Source organism: Toxorhynchites rutilus, unplaced genomic scaffold (assembly GCF_029784135.1).
Source record: "Toxorhynchites rutilus septentrionalis strain SRP unplaced genomic scaffold, ASM2978413v1 HiC_scaffold_36, whole genome shotgun sequence".
NCBI lineage: Eukaryota > Metazoa > Arthropoda > Insecta > Diptera > Culicidae > Toxorhynchites > Toxorhynchites rutilus.
Genome location: NW_026599938.1, coordinates 55,482 through 75,526, shown reverse-complemented (window position 1 = coordinate 75,526; position 20,045 = coordinate 55,482). Strand labels below are relative to the sequence as shown.

The window sequence follows — 20,045 nt, the reverse complement described above, 5'->3', positions numbered from 1 at the left end:
CATATTTTAAAAACTGGCTGCAATTTCAGCGCCAGCAGTTCGGACCTCAAAGTTCTTATATCTCTCGATGTTGTAAAATAAGGTGGTACTTTCACCTTTTTCTCTACATTTACTTTCTCGGTAGTTGGTTCCTCCTCGGTATGGCCATCCAATAAAGCATAGCGGTTTCTTTCTAATATTGGCTCCTTGCCGGTGTCCGATCGATGTCGTTTGTTGGTGCCATGTGGTATGCCTGGGTCGGTTGACCGGGTTTTCCCCATTGTTGTAGTCCTCAAGGGCAGACAGGTAGTTGATGAATCGCAGGTAGACAATCTGAAAAGAGAAATAAATAGCTTTTTAAAAATCAGGTAATGAATGGAGCTCCAAACACGTCCGTCTCTGTCGACGGTCGGAGTGGAATGATAAAAGTTTGCCTCAGCAAGATCCACTGTTTATACTCTAGGCAAGTGTTCCCCTTCAATCTTCTTCTTTTCCTCTGTTCGCGGAGACTTTAAATCCTACGATTTCCCCTTCAATGCTCGTTATTGACAGCTCTGTTCTGGAAAGCACGCAAATGGACAGAACAAATGTAAGGAAAAATGAAAACGCTTAAAGTTTTCATGAATTTTAACCATTTACAAACCAGGAGATTCCAATGTATAGCATATTAAACAAATCTTAGGGAATTTCCGATTCGTTTAGTATGTAAATCGCCAAAATCTGTTCGCGGCAAAAATAGTTATTAACATTAACTTTATTTCATAAAAACGTGACCTGTTTTCTGATTTGGCACCCTTAATGAAAGACGTAGTTCTACGTCAAAACGGCATGTAACGCTTTAGATAATTAATTTTTAAATGCTGATAAAAAATATCAGTCAAATCGGTCGAGTAGATCCTGATATATTGATACCACCAATTGAAAAACATGGTTTTGAGAAAAACGCGTTTGAAAATTCGTACAGCAATACTCTGTAACTCCTTCTATTCTCCTTCCTCCTTCTATAAGACCAGGTGATGACCTTGCAGCTTTATGTCATTGTAAACAAACAATGCTTCAATTTATATTCTACTGTGTAGATATTGGTGACTAGTGATCCCCGATACAGAAATCAATTATTAATCGAACGAATACGGTGCAACTATCGCAATAAACGAAGCCTGAGACGAGACATGACAATAGGGGGCCGATTCCGGACCACCACTTCTGTCAAACTCGGACCACTTGCAACTCGCCTTCTGATTGGCTAATGAGTAAAATAATTAACAAAGATAAATATGTTGCCAAATATATTCAAAATTGAATAATTGTTGCATTCACATTTCAATTTAGCGATAATTTCTATAATGGATTTTTTTTGTATATTTTCGTTTCTATTACGTCCGGTGTTCCCGAAGAGAAGGAAACATTGCATCGGAATTTCCACCCTACATCTTTTCGGGATTATTTTGCCATCTAGCATAGCATAATAGCAGCGACCTAACAAAGAAGAGCATTCAATTATTTTCCAACCGTAAAGCAGTTAGCAATATAATTATAATCTAATAACAAATAACAACCAACGCAGCAGAAAAGTATTTAAAATCATATTGGAACTTGAATAAACCATACATACCTACAGAAAAAAAACCTGAATAAACGCTATGTTATTATTTGGGAATGTATGATTTTATCAATATTTCAGTACTGTTAGTATTTGAACGATATCAAAGTTAAATTATAAGGCCTTATTTCCGTATACACTCCACGGTAAAAACGAATTGAAGTTTATCCGCGATGACAGAGATACGGTATCGATATCTGGAAACGAAATAAGCTTTTAACAAGTCTTACTACTCGGCCCGAAGGCACTTTTAAATTGTTAAAACCTGAATGAAAATTTTTACTTGGCGTTATTTATTTACTTGAAGAACGTCTTTCTTACCCTAACTTGACCTGTTTTCTATACACTTTGCGATATTCTCACTAAAACTACTCATTATAATATAAAATTATTTTCAGATACAATTTTTGTACGAGATTATTTTACCAAATGAAGAAAGCAAAGTTTTCCATTCACAATCAACACTAATATGATACGGAGAATTTATTTTTCATTCATAATTTCTATTTGAAGAGTGTTCATTCTACCTGAAAACCCATCATTTTCTCTAACTCGTAAAACGAAATTTCATGGCGTGTCGTCCATTCCGTTTTCATCTTGAAGTGTAAACGGTAAGGCCCGTAATCTCTTGATAAATAAAATGAACTTTGAATTTAATTCATATATGTCAACATATCATACACCTACTATCAAATCTACGTTTTCTAGTTTTCTTTATCTCTTCACATTTTATTTTTTGGATACCAAAATAACAGGAAAATACTTATTGTTTAAAATATGTGATATTCGGTAGGAAGATTGATACAAAAAAAATTATGCAACTCAGAAAATACATGATACGAAGAACACATGTTTTTCATGGGAAAATAATCTTCCGAAATTTTATAACATTTGGCAACCTTCACATCTCGCTTCCCTGTTATCTAGCACTTGGTCGAAGAAAATGCAGAAAGAAGAGTAAGAAGCCAGTTGTCACGTCTTGTCTTAGGTGATTACATCGTGTTGGCTCAACCGATCCCGCTTCCGTTGCTACCTTCAAAATTTTTGTGTGCAGTCAGCCGATTGCAAAATTCCAGCCGTAAATTGCACTCAACCGAGGGCTGTGTGTTTTTGAAGTTATCCTTTGGCTTGTGTAGAGAAAAAGACTATACCTAAAAGTGTGTTTTTGTTTCCCGAGAATTCGCGTGAAGAAAAAATTGTGTCCGATCGGAAGTTCCCGTGTGTCCTTAGATTGACGACGCAGTTTGTGTGAGCATAACTCTGCAACGTGTCCGAAAAAGTTGTAGAAGTAAAACAAAACGTGTATGATTCTGTACGAAACCGACGGTGTGTAAACTAAATGTATGAGTACAAACAAACTGAAGTGTTTTGTCCAATCAATTTGCATTGTAATAGGTTATTGATAACAACTGTGATTAAATTATCTTAACTTTTTTTAATTAAATGAAGTAATTTTCCGGCTATGACTTTCATTAAATACTTTTTTACCCTCATGTATATTTTCAGGTGATTGCATCCAGAAATCTTTAGACGATATCGCACAAAATTCAGCCATTCGAAATGACGTTCCTTCACAACAAACAGGCTCAAAACAAAAGAATTCTGATACTGGAAATACGTTGTCTAGCAATGAAAGCATGTCTGTTGTCGATGAATTGAAAGGTATGTACAATAGAACAATCAATTTTTTTATTCTTCTAATTTGTTGATTCGTATGTTGTAATTTAAAAACCAAAGATTGTTTAAAGCACTGGTTGGAAAACTTATGAAGCGATCGCCGTTGACGAATTCTATGACCAAAACCGCGTTCTCTCTCGACCTCTCCGTCATTGGTTCCGATCTAAAATTGATTGGATAACAACTCGACAAATATTTGGATTTTTGAAATATTTTGAGCGTATCAGTGGTGCAATGAGTTTGTTCTCTATGATCGGAAAAATTACCGACTGGACCATTTTTGGATCTAAATGCTATTGGATTACATCACGGGAACACCAAGCCAAACTGATGCTATTGGATTACATCACGGGAACACCAAGCCGAATGCGTAAATGGGTGCGAATATTACTTCGTTCGGACGCATTCATACGCAAACAATTTTTCATGACTGTTCCATGCGAAAGCAGAACAGAAACCGATGCGAGTGAAAGTACTCACGCCTTGCGTATGTCTGCTTTTCGCGTTGACGGTGGAATGGTGTCATCTGGATACGACATTAGTTTGTATGAGACCAGCTATTCTCTATCAGTCGCCCTTAAAGCAGTTTTAAATTGCTAAAATTTGTATGAAATTTTTTTCTTGGTGTTATTTACCTATTAGACGTACGTCGTTATGACCCTAATTTAAACGATTTTCAGATTTTTCAGATATTCTCACCAGAACATAACATTATAATATAAAATTATCTAGAGACACAATTTTTGCATGATATTTTTTCACTACTTGCAAGCAAAAGTGATTTTCATTTACATAGAGTACTAATTTTTTTTTTGGGAAAATTAATTCTCATTCATAATTTTGATTTTAAAAGTGTGTTCATTTCTACTGCAACCCCATATTGTCATGCCTACTCCTCCATTCCGTAATACGAAGCTCAATGCCCAAACACTCATGCAAGCGAGCAAAACAAATCACGGTTTCTTCATGTGCCTATATTTTGTGACCGTGTTCGGGAACACATTGCGATCACCAATCATCATCAATGAGCAAGATTGTTATGATTTCAATAGCTTGCTTTCAAAGCAATTTTTAAGCTTTTGAACCGATAAGTGACAATCATATAATTCGTTGACATTTTATCTCTTGGATGAAGTGATTATTATACCACTCCATCCAGCCGGTAAAGAGATATTAACGTTCAAAACCTTGCAGTCCAGCGTCACTCTCTCGTTTTAGAAACTTTGAACTAACACCCCGGTACAGAAATGAAAGACGTAGTCAAAACCAACATCTTCTATACAATTTTCGACTCTTTTGAGTTGTGTTGGAAAAGTTCTAGAAAGGATAGTAAATCGACGCCTAAAGACCTTTTTAGAGTCTAATAAGCTGCTTGATCCAAGACAGTTCGCTTTTCGTGCGGGAAAATGCACAGAAGATCACCTCGAAGATCTACAGGCTATTGTACATGACGTTATTGAGAAAGATCACCACGCAGATGTGGCATCACTTTATCTAAGTAAAGCATTTGATCAGCATGGAGATATCCAGTATTGAAGAGTCTCTTCGACTGGGTGATCCGTGGAAGACTAGGTTTCTATGTGAAAAGTTTCCTAGAAAATAGAACTCAGAGCCATAGTCAACAACACAAAATCTTCATTGAAAATCCAAGAAAGGGGAATTCCCCAAGGCTCGGTTGTATCGCCAACCCTCTTCATAATTATTATGCAGTCCCTTTTTGCAAAAAATCCGGAAAATGTAAAAATTCTTGTCTATGCGACATTGTGCTAGTACTAGCGACATTGTGCTAGTTTCAGTTAGCGTCACTGCATCAGCAACAAGAAAAACAGGAAGTGGGTTATATCTATGGTATAACCGCAAGGGTGACGTAGGACTATCGTTGATTTAGAGATCATTTGTTTGAATTTGAATCTGAATTCATTCTGAATGAATGAATATTTGGGGGACTTCGAAAACGAAAGTGTTACGTTGGATGCACAAGGTTTTATGCATCCAATATTGGATACGGAAATATTCTACTGATAGGGAAGAATAATCTTCAGAAGCTATTCTGTTAATTGCGATTGATTGAAAAATCACAAAACCAAATGTATTTGGTCACAGTGTTACATGGATAGAAAACATTAAAATGAACTCTTTCACTTGAATGTAGTTTTAAATTCCCAGAGGAACTGGCAGATTATTTTCAGTAACGATTAGATATTACCACATTTTTTTTTATAGAACAGAGAAGAGATAGTTTTTTTTTTTGTTTCGGACTCTGTTGCTTCAAACTGGCTCTACATTAAAAAGTACGCTAAGGAAGACAATTTTGATGATTTCATTTGCAAGATGAGAAAAATTAGTACAGGATTAGTAGTGGAACAACTCAATTAGTGGATGTTAATAACATTTTGGAAGTGAAAAACTTCAAAGTTAATAATTTTTAATGTGTTATTATTAATTTTATCCTAAAATTTTAAATTGAACTACATTGTTTTGCAACAATTAAATTGAAGTTCTTTAACCACTCTACAATTCGTTCTTTGACGCCCAACTTCTATCTTTCATTATTTGGCTGCAATATCGATCTAAACAATTCCTGGTGAAAATTCAAGCAATATCTTAAAAAATCCCGATTTTTACCCCACTGCACATGTAATAGCCACTTAAACATCACCTTAACGCTGAAAGGCTCTCCTTTCCTTCTTGAAATAAGTTAGAAATTTTTTTTTTCCAAGCTGTATATAATCGAGTCCAAAATTGTATATAATCGAATCACATATAATCGAGTCCGACCTGTATATCTATACTCGTCTCCGGCAAGATGCTTAACGGTAGTTTTCGTAGGAGTGTTGCTCTATCTATATCAACTCGGCTGTTTCCGCAACAATAACACCGATCGGTTGGAAAAAGCTCGCAGAATTGTCGTTCAGCAGATCAACAATGCTTACGGAGTGAGACCAAATATCATTCCTCGGGCACGAATGGTTCCTCCCAGGCCGGTTGCTGCGGATGTGGCAGTTAATTATCTTTAAGCGGCACAAAACCCGGTTCCAGCACCTCCAGCTGAGTAACCTCCTGTGGCCGCTTACCTCTTTAAAAATCAATGAGAAAAATTATAAATTGAAATCTATATAATTTTACAAGGTTTTACCTTTAATTCGAATGTAGACGAATGCACAATAAATAATTTGCTGCAGAAACTATAACTTTTAAAACCATTTGCCGTTTTGACGTGGGACTACGTATAACCGGAATATATGGAGGGTAAAATGAAAACCTAAACACAGAACATGCAGGAAAAAATGAAAGATTTCGAATGCTTATAGCTCGAACATTTCTTACTGGATAGGAGAGATGTTTGCATCACTTGATAGGGAATATTTCTACGCATCTATCGCAACAAACAAAATGTTGTTTTTCATTAGATAAACAATTGAATAACTGTAAAATATTAGGCGTTATCTAAACGCCCTAACTGCATCGTTCTGATTGGCCCGATTTACGGTTTCCCTAACACAGCCATCAAAACCAAGCAGCCTTGGGGAAATCGGCATTGCAAATACATGAAAGTAGGGGGACTTTTGTTCTCATCGAAAAATGTTCCCTAACACAGACTTTAAAACCAAGCATGAAGTGTAGATATTGAAAAGAATTGGTCCCAAGATGGATCCTTGAGGAACACCTGCATTCACAATGAATTTCTCTGATGAAATATTGTTTATAGAAACATTGAACGCTCTATCAGAAAGATAATTTTTTATAATTTTTATCAAGTATGTAGGAAAACCAAAGTTCTGAAGCTTGTAAATGAGACCATTATGCCAAACATTATCAAATGCTTTTTCAACATCAAGAAGTGCCATGGCAGATGATTTTGAAACTGACTTGTTTCGTCTGATTATATTGTATACTCTACGAAGCTGGTGAATTGTAGAGTGACCTTTTCGGAATCCAAACTGCTCATCCAAAAATATATTGTGCTCATCTGCAAAAGCAAGAATGCGCGTTAATATATTTTTTTCGAATACTTTCGAAAATGCTGGGAGAAGGCTAATTGGTCGATAGCTCTTTGAAGAAGAAGGATCTTTTCCGGGTTTTAGTATCGGGATCACTTTTGCCAACTTCCAACTCGAGGGGAAGTAGCCAAGTGATAGACATCTGTTGAAGACAGAAGTCATAATTTCATATAAGTTGTTACTAAGATGTTTCAACTCAATGTTAAATATACTGTCGAAGCCGGGGGCCTTCATATTCTTCAACGAGCGTATAACCGAGATAACCTCTGCAGTCGAGATGATTTCACTCTCTTGAGGTACAGAATGGATATTGTCAATAGCCCTTACAGTATCATTCGCCGAAGCTTCAAATGGACTTGTAATGTTCTGGCCAAGATTGTGTGAACTAGCGAAATGGTTGCCAATTGCATTAGCCTTTTCGGCAGGTGTTATCAATCGTTCTGAATTGTCAGGTTGAAGAAGAGGAGGAATAGGATTAGACTTGGTCTTGAGAATTTTAGCGAGCCTCCAAAAAGGCTTGGAGTTATTCGGAAGTTTACTAATATCTTTTGCGAATTTTTTGTTACGGAGATCAATCATTCTGGCCTGGATAACCTTGGTTAACTGATTATACTGTCGTTTCCTCTCTCGAATACCAGTACGTTGGTACTGCCCTCGATAGAGGTTCCGAAGCCTAATCAAATGTTTAGTAATGGAATCAATTTGAACAGAGTCACTCACCTGAATCGTTTCTGGGATGTGGTTTTGGCGAGCCTGAATAACTGCAGTTTGAATAGAGCTGACTGTTGCTTCGATATCTTCGGGAGATTCAAGAGGCTGATTGAGATCAATGTTGTTGTCAATAAGCTGCTGGAATTCCACCCAATTCGCACGATGATGGTCCCGTCTACATTGTGGCCTCCTGACTACGACATTCACTCCCAATTCAACCATCACTGGGAAGTGATCCGAACTCAACTCGTTAAGGGCAATAGGATCACCGATGTGGCGATCCATGTTGGTAATGAAGAAATCAATTATGGAATGTACTCCAGAACGAGAAATGCGAGTGGGGGTCGCTGGACTAAGAATCCTGTAGCGCCCACACTGTAGATCATCATTTAGAGTCACTCCATATTGATTCCTCCTTTGGTTTCCCCAGGACTGATGTCGAGCATTAATGTCCCCGCCGATGACGTATTTCGACTGCCTTCGTGTTAGCTTGATGATATCGTTTTTAAGAAACAACGCTGAGCCATCTCTGATTGACGTCTGTTTGGGATAGTAGACCGCAATCACGATAATAGACCCAATCGATGTTGTGATTTCCGCCCCAATAGCTTCGATGATGTTGAGTTTCAGACACGGCAAAAGTCGATATCTGATGTTATTTCTGATGGCTAAGGCAACACCTCCTCCACCAGAACCAGCACGATCCATTCTCAATAGACGATAATTCGGGACTCGAATATTAATATTCGGTTTAAGATGCGTCTCAGTAACGATAGCTACGTCGATGCTGTTTGTCACCAGGAAGTCAGTGAACTCGATAAGCTTACTCTTAAGAGAGCAGGCATTCCAATTAATTAGCCTTAGAGATGACCGATCCATGGTTATAATAAAAATGTAGCATAACTTGTACTTGTTCCTGTTGGTTGCGACAACTTCTAGTCTGTCGATCTAGTTCAAGAACAGGGTTGCAAGTTCTTGCATGCTATAAAGCTCCTCAGTAGAAGAGGAATGAGGTGAAGGTTTTGGTGTAGGTGATAAACCAATAGCTGCAACCTTACTATAGCTCGGTTGCTCCTTTTTTGGCTTTTCGCTAGAAGAGGCCGTTTGGGGGCGACCTGTAGGAAGTGGAAGAGGAGGAAGAACAGGAATCGTGCGAGAAACCATTGGAGGGAACTCTTTGTCAGTAAATTCTGGAACCTTCTTCCTATTCTGTGTTTTATCAGTAGCTTGCTTCCAGATACGTTTAAAATCCGCACGTTTTGTGCAGCTACGGCTGGTGGCTTGGTGACTTTCGCCACAGTTAACGCATTTGCGAGGTTCTTTTTCTGGAAGGCTGCAAGTGCTTGTTAGGTGGTCAGCAGCACACTTGCCACAACGAGTTTTCATGTGACAGTTTCTTGTTCCGTGTCCGAAACCAAGGCAATTTGAATATTGCGTTACATCCCGATGTTGAGGTTTGTATCGGTCCCATTGTACCGAGATGTTGAAGATCTCACTGATTTCTCTTATGCGAGTTATGTTGGCTGATCCTTTCTTGAAGTGGATCAGGTACAAAACATTGGAATACCCATTGTCTGGCGTTTTATGCCTAGTCATCCGATATACAGCTAACAGCTGAATATTGTATGATTGTTCCAGATCTTTTTTAATATCCTCCAACTCAATAGCAGGAAGACCTCGCAACACCACCTTAAATGGTTTTTCAGACGGCGTATCGTGAGTGTAAAACTCATGATTTTTTGATTTCAGGTATGATCCAATTATTTTATATTGCTCCAGGTTGGGACTAGTGATTTTAATCCCGATGCTGCATATTTTAAAAACTGGCTGCAATTTCAGCGCCAGCAGTTCGGACCTCAAAGTTCCTATATCTCTCGATGTTGTAAAATAAGGTGGTACTTTCACCTTTTTCTCTACATTTACTTTCTCGGTAGTTGGTTCCTCCTCGGTATGGCCATCCAATAAAGCATAGCGGTTTCTTTCTAATATTGGCTCCTTGCCGGTGTCCGATCGATGTCGTTTGTTGGTGCCATGTGGTATGCCTGGGTCGGTTGACCGGGTTTTCCCCATTGTTGTAGTCCTCAAGGGCAGACAGGTAGTTGATGAATCGCAGGTAGACAATCTGAAAAGAGAAATAAATAGCTTTTTAAAAATCAGGTAATGAATGGAGCTCCAAACACGTCCGTCTCTGTCGACGGTCGGAGTGGAATGATAAAAGTTTGCCTCAGCGAGATCCACTGTTTATACTCTAGGCAAGTGTTCCCCTTCAATCTTCTTCTTTTCCTCTGTTCGCGGAGACTTTAAATCCTACGATTTCCCCTTCAATGCTCGTTATTGCCAGCTCTGTTCTGGAAAGCACGCAAATGGACAGAACAAATGTAAGGAAAAATGAAAACGCTTAAAGTTTTCATGAATTTTAACCATTTACAAACCAGGAGATTCCAATGTATAGCATATTAAACAAATCTTAGGGAATTTCCGATTCGTTTAGTATGTAAATCGCCAAAATCTGTTTGCGGCAAAAATAGTTATTAACATTAACTTTATTTCATAAAAACGTGACCTGTTTTCTGATTTGGCACCCTTAATGAAAGACGTAGTTCTACGTCAAAACGGCATGTATCGCTTTAGATAATTAATTTTTAAATGCTGATAAAAAATATCAGCCAAATCGGTCGAGTAGATCCTGATATATTGATACCACCAATTGAAAAACATGGTTTTGAGAAAAACGCGTTTGAAAATTCGTACAGCAATACTCTGTAACTCCTTCTATTCTCCTTCCTCCTTCTATAAGACCAGGTGATGACCTTGCAGCTTTATGTCATTGTAAACAAACAATGCTTCAATTTATATTCTACTGTGTAGATATTGGTGACTAGTGATCCCCGATACAGAAATCAATTATTAATCGAACGAATACGGTGCAACTATCGCAATAAACGAAGCCTGAGACGAGACATGACAATAGGGGGCCGATTCCGGACCACCACTTCTGTCAAACTCGGACCACTTGCAACTCGCCTTCTGATTGGCTAATGAGTAAAATAATTAACAAAGATAAATATGTTGCCAAATATATTCAAAATTGAATAATTGTTGCATTCACATTTCAATTTAGCGATAATTTCTATAATGGATTTTTTTTGTATATTTTCGTTTCTATTACGTCCTGTGTTCCCGAAGAGAAGGAAACATTGCATCGGAATTTCCACCCTACATCTTTTCGGGATTATTTTGCCATCTAGCATAGCATAATAGCAGCGACCTAACAAAGAAGAGCATTCAATTATTTTCCAACCGTAAAGCAGTTAGCAATATAATTATAATCTAATAACAAATAACAACCAACGCAGCAGAAAAGTATTTAAAATCATATTGGAACTTGAATAAACCATACATACCTACAGAAAAAAAACCTGAATAAACGCTATGTTATTATTTGGGAATGTATGATTTTATCAATATTTCAGTACTGTTAGTATTTGAACGATATCAAAGTTAAATTATAAGGCCTTATTTCCGTATACACTCCACGGTAAAAACGAATTGAAGTTTATCCGCGATGACAGAGATACGGTATCGATATCTGGAAACGAAATAAGCTTTTAACAAGTCTTACTACTCGGCCCGAAGGCACTTTTAAATTGTTAAAACCTGAATGAAAATTTTTACTTGGCGTTATTTATTTACTTGAAGAACGTCTTTCTTACCCTAACTTGACCTGTTTTCTATACACTTTGCGATATTCTCACTAAAACTACTCATTATAATATAAAATTATCTTCAGATACAATTTTTGTACGAGATTATTTTACCAAATGAAGAAAGCAAAGTTTTCCATTCACAATCAACACTAATATGATACGGAGAAGTTAATTTTCATTCATAATTTCTATTTGAAGAGTGTTCATTCTACCTGAAAACCCATCATTTTCTCTAACTCGTAAAACGAAATTTCATGGCGTGTCGTCCATTCCGTTTTCATCTTGAAGTGTAAACGGTAAGGCCCGTAATCTCTTGATAAATAAAATGAACTTTGAATTTAATTCATATATGTCAACATATCATACACCTACTATCAAATCTACGTTTTCTAGTTTTCTTTATCTCTTCACATTTTATTTTTTGGATACCAAAATAACAGGAAAATACTTATTGTTTAAAATATGTGATATTCGGTCGGAAGATTAATACAAAAAAAATTATGCAACTCAGAAAATACATGATACGAAGAACACATGTTTTTCATGGGAAAATAATCTTCCGAAATTTTATAACATTTGGCAACCTTCACATCTCGCTTCCCTGTTATCTAGCACTTGGTCGAAGAAAATGCAGAAAGAAGAGTAAGAAGCCAGTTGTCACGTCTTGTCTTAGGTGATTACATCGTGTTGGCTCAACCGATCCCGCTTCCGTTGCTACCTTCAAAATTTTTGTGTGCAGTCAGCCGATTGCAAAATTCCAGCCGTAAATTGCACTCAACCGAGGGCTGTGTGTTTTTGAAGTTATCCTTTGGCTTGTGTAGAGAAAAAGACTATACCTAAAAGTGTGTTTTTGTTTCCCGAGAATTCGCGTGAAGAAAAAATTGTGTCCGATCGGAAGTTCCCGTGTGTCCTTAGATTGACGACGCAGTTTGTGTGAGCATAACTCTGCAACGTGTCCGAAAAAGTTGTAGAAGTAAAACAAAACGTGTATGATTCTGTACGAAACCGACGGTGTGTAAACTAAATGTATGAGTACAAACAAACTGAAGTGTTTTGTCCAATCAATTAGCATTGTAATAGGTTATTGATAACAACTGTGATTAAATTATCTTAACTTTTTTTAATTAAATGAAGTAATTTTCCGGCTATGACTTTCATTAAATACTTTTTTACCCTCATGTATATTTTCAGGTGATTGCATCCAGAAATCTTTAGACGATATCGCACAAAATTCAGCCATTCGAAATGACGTTCCTTCACAACAAACAGGCTCAAAACAAAAGAATTCTGATACTGGAAATACGTTGTCTAGCAATGAAAGCATGTCTGTTGTCGATGAATTGAAAGGTATGTACAATAGAACAATCAATTTTTTTATTCTTCTAATTTGTTGATTCGTATGTTGTAATTTAAAAACCAAAGATTGTTTAAAGCACTGGTTGGAAAACTTATGAAGCGATCGCCGTTGACGTATTCTATGACCAAAACCGCGTTCTCTCTCGACCTCTCCGTCATTGGTTCCGATCTAAAATTGATTGGATAACAACTCGACAAATATTTGGATTTTTGAAATATTTTGAGCGTATCAGTGGTGCAATGAGTTTGTTCTCTATGATCGGAAAAATTACCGACTGGACCATTTTTGGATCCAAATGCTATTGGATTACATCACGGGAACACCAAGCCAAACTGATGCTATTGGATTACATCACGGGAACACCAAGCCAAACTGATGCTATTGGATTACATCACGGGAACACCAAGCCGAATGCGTAAATGGGTGCGAATATTACTTCGCTCGGACGCATTCATACGCAAACAATTTTTCATGACTGTTCCATGCGAAAGCAGAACAGAAACCGATGCGAGTGAAAGTACTCACGCCTTGCGTATGTCTGCTTTTCGCGTTGACGGTGGAATGGTGTCATCTGGATACGACATTAGTTTGTATGAGACCAGCTATTCTCTATCAGTCGCCCTTAAAGCAGTTTTAAATTGCTAAAATTTGTATGAAATTTTTTTCTTGGTGTTATTTACCTATTAGACGAACGTCGTTATGACCCTAATTTTAACGATTTTCAGATTTTTCAGATATTCTCACCAGAACATAACATTATAATATAAAATTATCTAGAGACACAATTTTTGCATGATATTTTTTCACTACTTGCAAGCAAAAGTGATTTTCATTTACATAGAGTACTAATTTTTTTTTGGGAAAATTAATTCTCATTCATAATTTTGATTTTAAAAGTGTGTTCATTTCTACTGCAACCCCATATTGTCATGCCTACTCCTCCATTCCGTAATACGAAGCTCAATGCCCAAACACTCATGCAAGCGAGCAAAACAAATCACGGTTTCTTCATGTGCCTATATTTTGTGACCGTGTTCGGGAACACATTGCGATCACCAATCATCATCAATGAGCAAGATTGTTATGATTTCAATAGCTTGCTTTCAAAGCAATTTTTAAGCTTTTGAACCGATAAGTGACAATCATATAATTCGTTGACATTTTATCTCTTGGATGAAGTGATTATTATACCACTCCATCCAGCCGGTAAAGAGGTATTAACGTTCAAAACCTTGCAGTCCAGCGTCACTCTCTCGTTTTAGAAACTTTGAACTAACACCCCGGTACAGAAATGAAAGACGTAGTCAAAACCAACATCTTCTATACAATTTTCGACTCTTTTGAGTTGTGTTGGAAAAGTTCTAGAAAGGATAGTAAATCGACGCCTAAAGACCTTTTTAGAGTCTAATAAGCTGCTCGATCCAAGACAGTTCGCTTTTCGTGCGGGAAAATGCACAGAAGATCACCTCGAAGATCTACAGGCTATTGTACATGACGTTATTGAGAAAGATCACCACGCAGATGTGGCATCACTTTATCTAAGTAAAGCATTTGATCAGCATGGAGATATCCAGTATTGAAGAGTCTCTTCGACTGGGTGATCCGTGGAAGACTAGGTTTCTATGTGAAAAGTTTCCTAGAAAATAGAACTCAGAGCCATAGTCAACAACACAAAATCTTCATTGAAAATCCAAGAAAGGGGAATTCCCCAAGGCTCGGTTGTATCGCCAACCCTCTTCATAATTATTATGCAGTCCCTTTTTGCAAAAAATCCGGAAAATGTAAAAATTCTTGTCTATGCGACATTGTGCTAGTACTAGCGACATTGTGCTAGTTTCAGTTAGCGTCACTGCATCAGCAACAAGAAAAACAGGAAGTGGGTTATATCTATGGTATAACCGCAAGGGTGACGTAGGACTATCGTTGATTTAGAGATCATTTGTTTGAATTTGAATCTGAATTCATTCTGAATGAATGAATATTTGGGGGACTTCGAAAACGAGAGTGTTACGTTGGATGCACAAGGTTTTATGCATCCAATATTGGATACGGAAATATTCTACTGATAGGGAAGAATAATCTTCAGAAGCTATTCTGTAACACTGTGACCAAATGTATTTGGTCACAGTGTTACATGGATAGAAAACATTAAAATAAACTCTTTCACTTGAATGTAATTTTAAATTCCCAGAGGAACTGGCAGATTATTTTCAGTAACGATTAGATATTACCACATTTTCCTCGATACTGGAAGCCCACCAGTGGTTTATGCTAACTCGATAACCATCTGTTAATAGCACTTGATTGAAACATATTTGGTCACAGTGTTACATAGATAGAAAACATTCAAATAAATTCTTTCACATGAATGTATTTTTAAATTCCCAGAGGAACTGGCAGATTATTTTCCGGATCTTTCTCGATGCTGAATGGCATCCAAACGGTAAGAATTCCGTGCGTGTATATGTGTGTGTAGCGGCTGCTTCGATGGTCACCTTCTCTTCTCCTGAAGGATCGGCTTCTCTGTGCTCCCTCACAGGTTCAAACAAACTGCCTGCGTTTCAGGGCAGATCTCGATCCTTCGCCGTCCAGCACCCTCAGCAACGATGTTGTCTTGTCGATGTCCTCACGAAAAATGAATGCGTCTCACCACCAGAATATCGCTTAAGTATGCTTTTTGTGCGTGATTGAATCGAGAGAAGGCATGGTTTACGATGGCAATTTGGAAGGCAAACTAGAGGGGAATGAACCCTCTGAGCTCGGAACTTTCGGCGACTGAGCAATAATCGATTGCGGGCGCATACAATATTGGATACGGAAATATTCTACTGATGGGGAAGAATAATCTTCAGAAGCTATTCTGTTAATTGCGATTGATTGAAAAATCACAAAACCAAATGTATTTGGTCACAGTGTTACATGGATAGAAAACATTCAAATAAACTCTTTCACATGAATGTATTTTTAAATTCCCAGAGGAATTGGCAGATTATTTTCAGTAACGATTAGATATTTCCACATTTTCCTCGATACTGGAAGCCCACCAGTGGTTAATGCTAACTCGATAACCATCTGTTAATAGCACTTGATTGAAACATATTTGGTCACAGTGTTACATGGATAGAAAACATTCAAATAAACTCTTTCACATGAATGTATTTTTAAATTCCCAGAGGAACTGGCAGATTATTTTCCGGCTCTTTCTCGATGCTGAATGGCATCCAAACGGAAAGAATGCCGTGCGTGTATGTGTGTGTGTTTGTAGCGGCTGCTTCGAGATCTTCCCGGGGAACAGTTTGTGGCATCACTCTCCTCCTGATGGATTCCCTTCTGGCCTAAGGTGCACAAACAGGCTCTTAGAGACACCGTTCATTCGCGCTTTCATGATAAACGAAGAGCTTCACCACAACAGCGACAACATGCTCCAATCGTTGTTCAATTAGAACTAAGTGGATTTCCGAGCGGCGCTCGCTTATATACCGATTGGTGATTTCAATAGCCTGTTTTGAAAGCAATTTTAAGACTATTGAAACAAGTTTTTGGATCAGAAAGTAACAAGTATAGAACGCGTAGACATTTTATCTATCGAATGAAGTGTTTATCATACCATTTCGTTCAGTTGTTTAGGAGCTATTAACGCTCAAAATCTCGGTCTCCGGCGTAACGCTTTCGTTTTCGAAACTTTGATTTTACACCCCGGTATAGAAATGTAAGACGTAGTCCTACGTCAAAAGACTTCAGAAAGCGATTGATTCTGTTCAAAACGGGGCTGGTTTCGATATATCCCCGAAAAATCAAAACTTCTGCATATATGTAATCCCAAAGCTCACTTCAAAGTTTCCAACCCTAAAATTTTCGAAACCCAAATTCCCTTAGTCAAAACTCTCAAAATACTTGCAAAAACTTTTGATAAGAGACTGATTTTTAAACCACATGCTCAGATGGTCAAAAAAGATGCCCGCAATAGATTGAATCTATTGAAGGCGATTTCTGGCAATCTAGCTTTGGGACATAGGAAATCTCTTTTACGGATAATAAATGCTTGGTTAATACCAAAAATTCTCTATGGAGTAAGCATCTTCAGCCGAGGTGGTGAAAAACCACTAAAAACGATCGAACCGGTATATAACAAGGCAATAAAGATAGCCATTGGTGCCTTCGTTACAAGTCCTACCCTCGCTGTTATGGCAGAGAGTGGGCAACTACCATTTGATCGACTCGTTACGAAGATTGTAACAAATAGAGCTATTCGTTACCTTTCAATTCCTGACCGTGACCATGATGTTACATTAATATCTCGGGCAAAGGACCAATTCAAAGAACACACGAATTAGAATCTTCCCGATATATGTGTACATTTGACGGTCATGGAAAGGAATTGGAATGTAAAACCGCCGAATGTTAACCTTGATTTACTCAAGGAAGTTCGTGCAGAAGATCTCCCATCAAAAGTGAAGGCCTGTTTCAATCACCTCGTAGTAACAAAATTCCAGTTTGAACATCAAGTACACTAAGCACTGATGGTGTCGGTGGCGGTATTTTTGAAAACCGATATACTAGTAGTTTCTCGCTTCCTCCACAATGCACTATTTTTAGCGCAGAAGCATTTTCGCTTCTAATCGCTACCCAAGAGTGCACACATGATTCTCTTCCTATTGTTCTGTTTTATGATCCCGCGAGCTGTCTCCGGGCTCTTCGAAAAGGTAAAAACCTTCACCCATGGATCATTGCAATAGAAGAAGCTGCCTCAGATAAAAATATTACCTTCTGTTGGATTCCCGGTGATACCGGAATTCCTGGAAATATTGTCGCCGACAAATTAGCCGGTAGGGGCAGAATTCAAGAACCCCCTAATGTACCCATTCCTCGCTCCGATGCGAAACTTTGGGTAAAACAGCAGATCCACCAAAGTTGGAACATAGTCTGGAGAAACAACAGACCAACTTTTCCTCAAAAAATTAAAAATACCACTCTTCCATGGCATGACAGAAACAACAGTAAGGAAAGACGGCTTCTCACCCGTCTTCGAATCGGCCATACAAAGGTCACTCATACATATCTTTTTCAAAGAAATAAAGAAAAACCTCAATGCTCTTGCAACGAGGCTCCCATCTCTGTAAGTCACTTACTACTGGATTGTCAACATACGAAGGATGCTAGAATTAGGATTAATATTGGAAAAAAACCTAAGGGACATATTGAGTAATGATGACATTCAGGTGAATAACTTAATTGAATTTTTGAAAGAAACAGGACTTTACAGGAAAATATAGAACATTTGAAACTAGAATAATAAAAATAGTAGAATAGAAAATCGGAGACGATTGAATCGTTAGATTTAAAGTCTCCGTAAACAAAGGAAAATAAGAAGAAACATTGCAAATACATAGGGGGCGCTTTTGCTCCCACCGAAATGTTGCTTCGTGTAATTTCATATCAATGGCCGATCGGGTATTGTGAAAAAATGATCACAAGTGTAAGTGTAAATTTTGTGTTGTGGTGAAAATTACTTGATATGTGAAACGATTTATTTCAATTTTCATAAATAAAAAATCAAGCTGTTTTTCCGCTCGAGAACGGGTCGTTTGGTTAAGCGGCGAGAAAAATTGTAGAAGTGAAGAAATATTAGAAAAAGTGATTTCCCATATGCTTCTACATATAGTATAGTGTAGGTGTTGTTAGTCCAATTAAAATTCGCATTGGGTTGAATTAAACACAAACTAAAAATGATAAAAGAAAATTGCTTTTTCCGTTTCCGTGTTTTCTCTATATTAAGGTTAAAGTGGAAGCTAGCCACAATGGCGCTCATTTCTTTCATGTCCCTCCCTCATCACTCGCCCGAAAATCTATAATTTTGCGAAACAGTGTGAAGAAAATGATCGTTTTCGCACACTTCCCATCAAAACTCGAGCAAGTGCTCTGAAAGTTAAATTTTCATTTTCCAATCTTCGACCATGGTTTTGTTTGTTTGGTGAAATTCGTTATTTTTTCGACACTGATGCCAGACAACATCATCGAAACAGCTATAAAAACTACTCAATAAAATGTTATTCCTTAGTCATAGCGTTTCATGTCATGAAAATCAATAGAATAAAATTTTATTGATATCAATACAATTATTATTTTTACGTTTAATGGGTGTATAATGTAAGTTTAAGCAACTTTAACATTGGGTAAGAAAATTGTATTGCAGAGCTCGGAACACTGCCACGGCTGCCTATGCTTTCAAAAATAGTAAAGTATTACATTACATCAAAATGCCTCGGCCAACGAATATGTTCGAATATGCTCTCCAACGTGAATAGGTTCACAACAATACGATCAACGAAGGAAAATATTAAGGAATTCACCTCTATTCCGGATCCCGAACGGGTTGAAATTGGCAAAATAATGCATTTTGTAACCCGTTCGACTTCGATTAAGCACATTTATCAATCCGTTCGTCTTCGAATTATTTCGAAATTTGTTTATCATCATTGCAAGGATGCCAAATTTGCAGACAAGTTCGCAATTTTACTGATATTAAATTTTTATCGGAGACTCTATTCTGTTGCAGTCTACAGGGCTATCGTATTTCTTTTCTATATGTCTTGACTCAATTCCCTGCAGTTTTTCAAACATCACTTTACTATTCTCACGATTACAAAGGTAGCTGGCAGGTATTTATACACATCAACATTTCATATTTTCGACGAAGACCTTCTGCTGGCATCTCTGGAGGTAATGATATTTACTAAATTCCTAAAGGGCACTGTTTAGATTTGGTGCGCTCTATCGCATTTGTGTACAAAAAGATCAATTCAAAAACAAAATTTGCAAATGAGAGTCCATCTGAGGAGGATATTCTAAAAAAAAATGTAAGATTGTCATTTGTTTCTTTCTTAAATGTAACAGCACTATTCGCATTTCCGCACATCGGGAAGAAAAGATAGCATTATATTAGATCCGCCATTATGAAGGTCAGCAAACTCAAATCAATGTGATATCTAATGGACAGTCCAATCCACCAA

At 37.5% G+C, this 20,045-nt stretch overlaps 1 protein-coding gene across 1 annotated transcript in view; it reads left to right on the top strand.

The window, feature by feature from the left end:
• The first annotated feature begins 202 nt into the window (after nucleotides 1-202).
• The window catches only part of LOC129782031 (uncharacterized), a 71,898-nt gene continuing 52,055 nt past the window's right edge, over nucleotides 203-20,045 (top strand). The window contains exons 1-3 of the mRNA XM_055789515.1: nucleotides 203-303; nucleotides 3,089-3,244; nucleotides 12,870-13,025. Of these exons, the coding sequence (XP_055645490.1) occupies nucleotides 3,220-3,244; nucleotides 12,870-13,025 (181 nt within the window). The 5' untranslated portion in view covers nucleotides 203-303; nucleotides 3,089-3,219. The remainder of the gene's footprint in view (nucleotides 304-3,088; nucleotides 3,245-12,869; nucleotides 13,026-20,045) is intronic.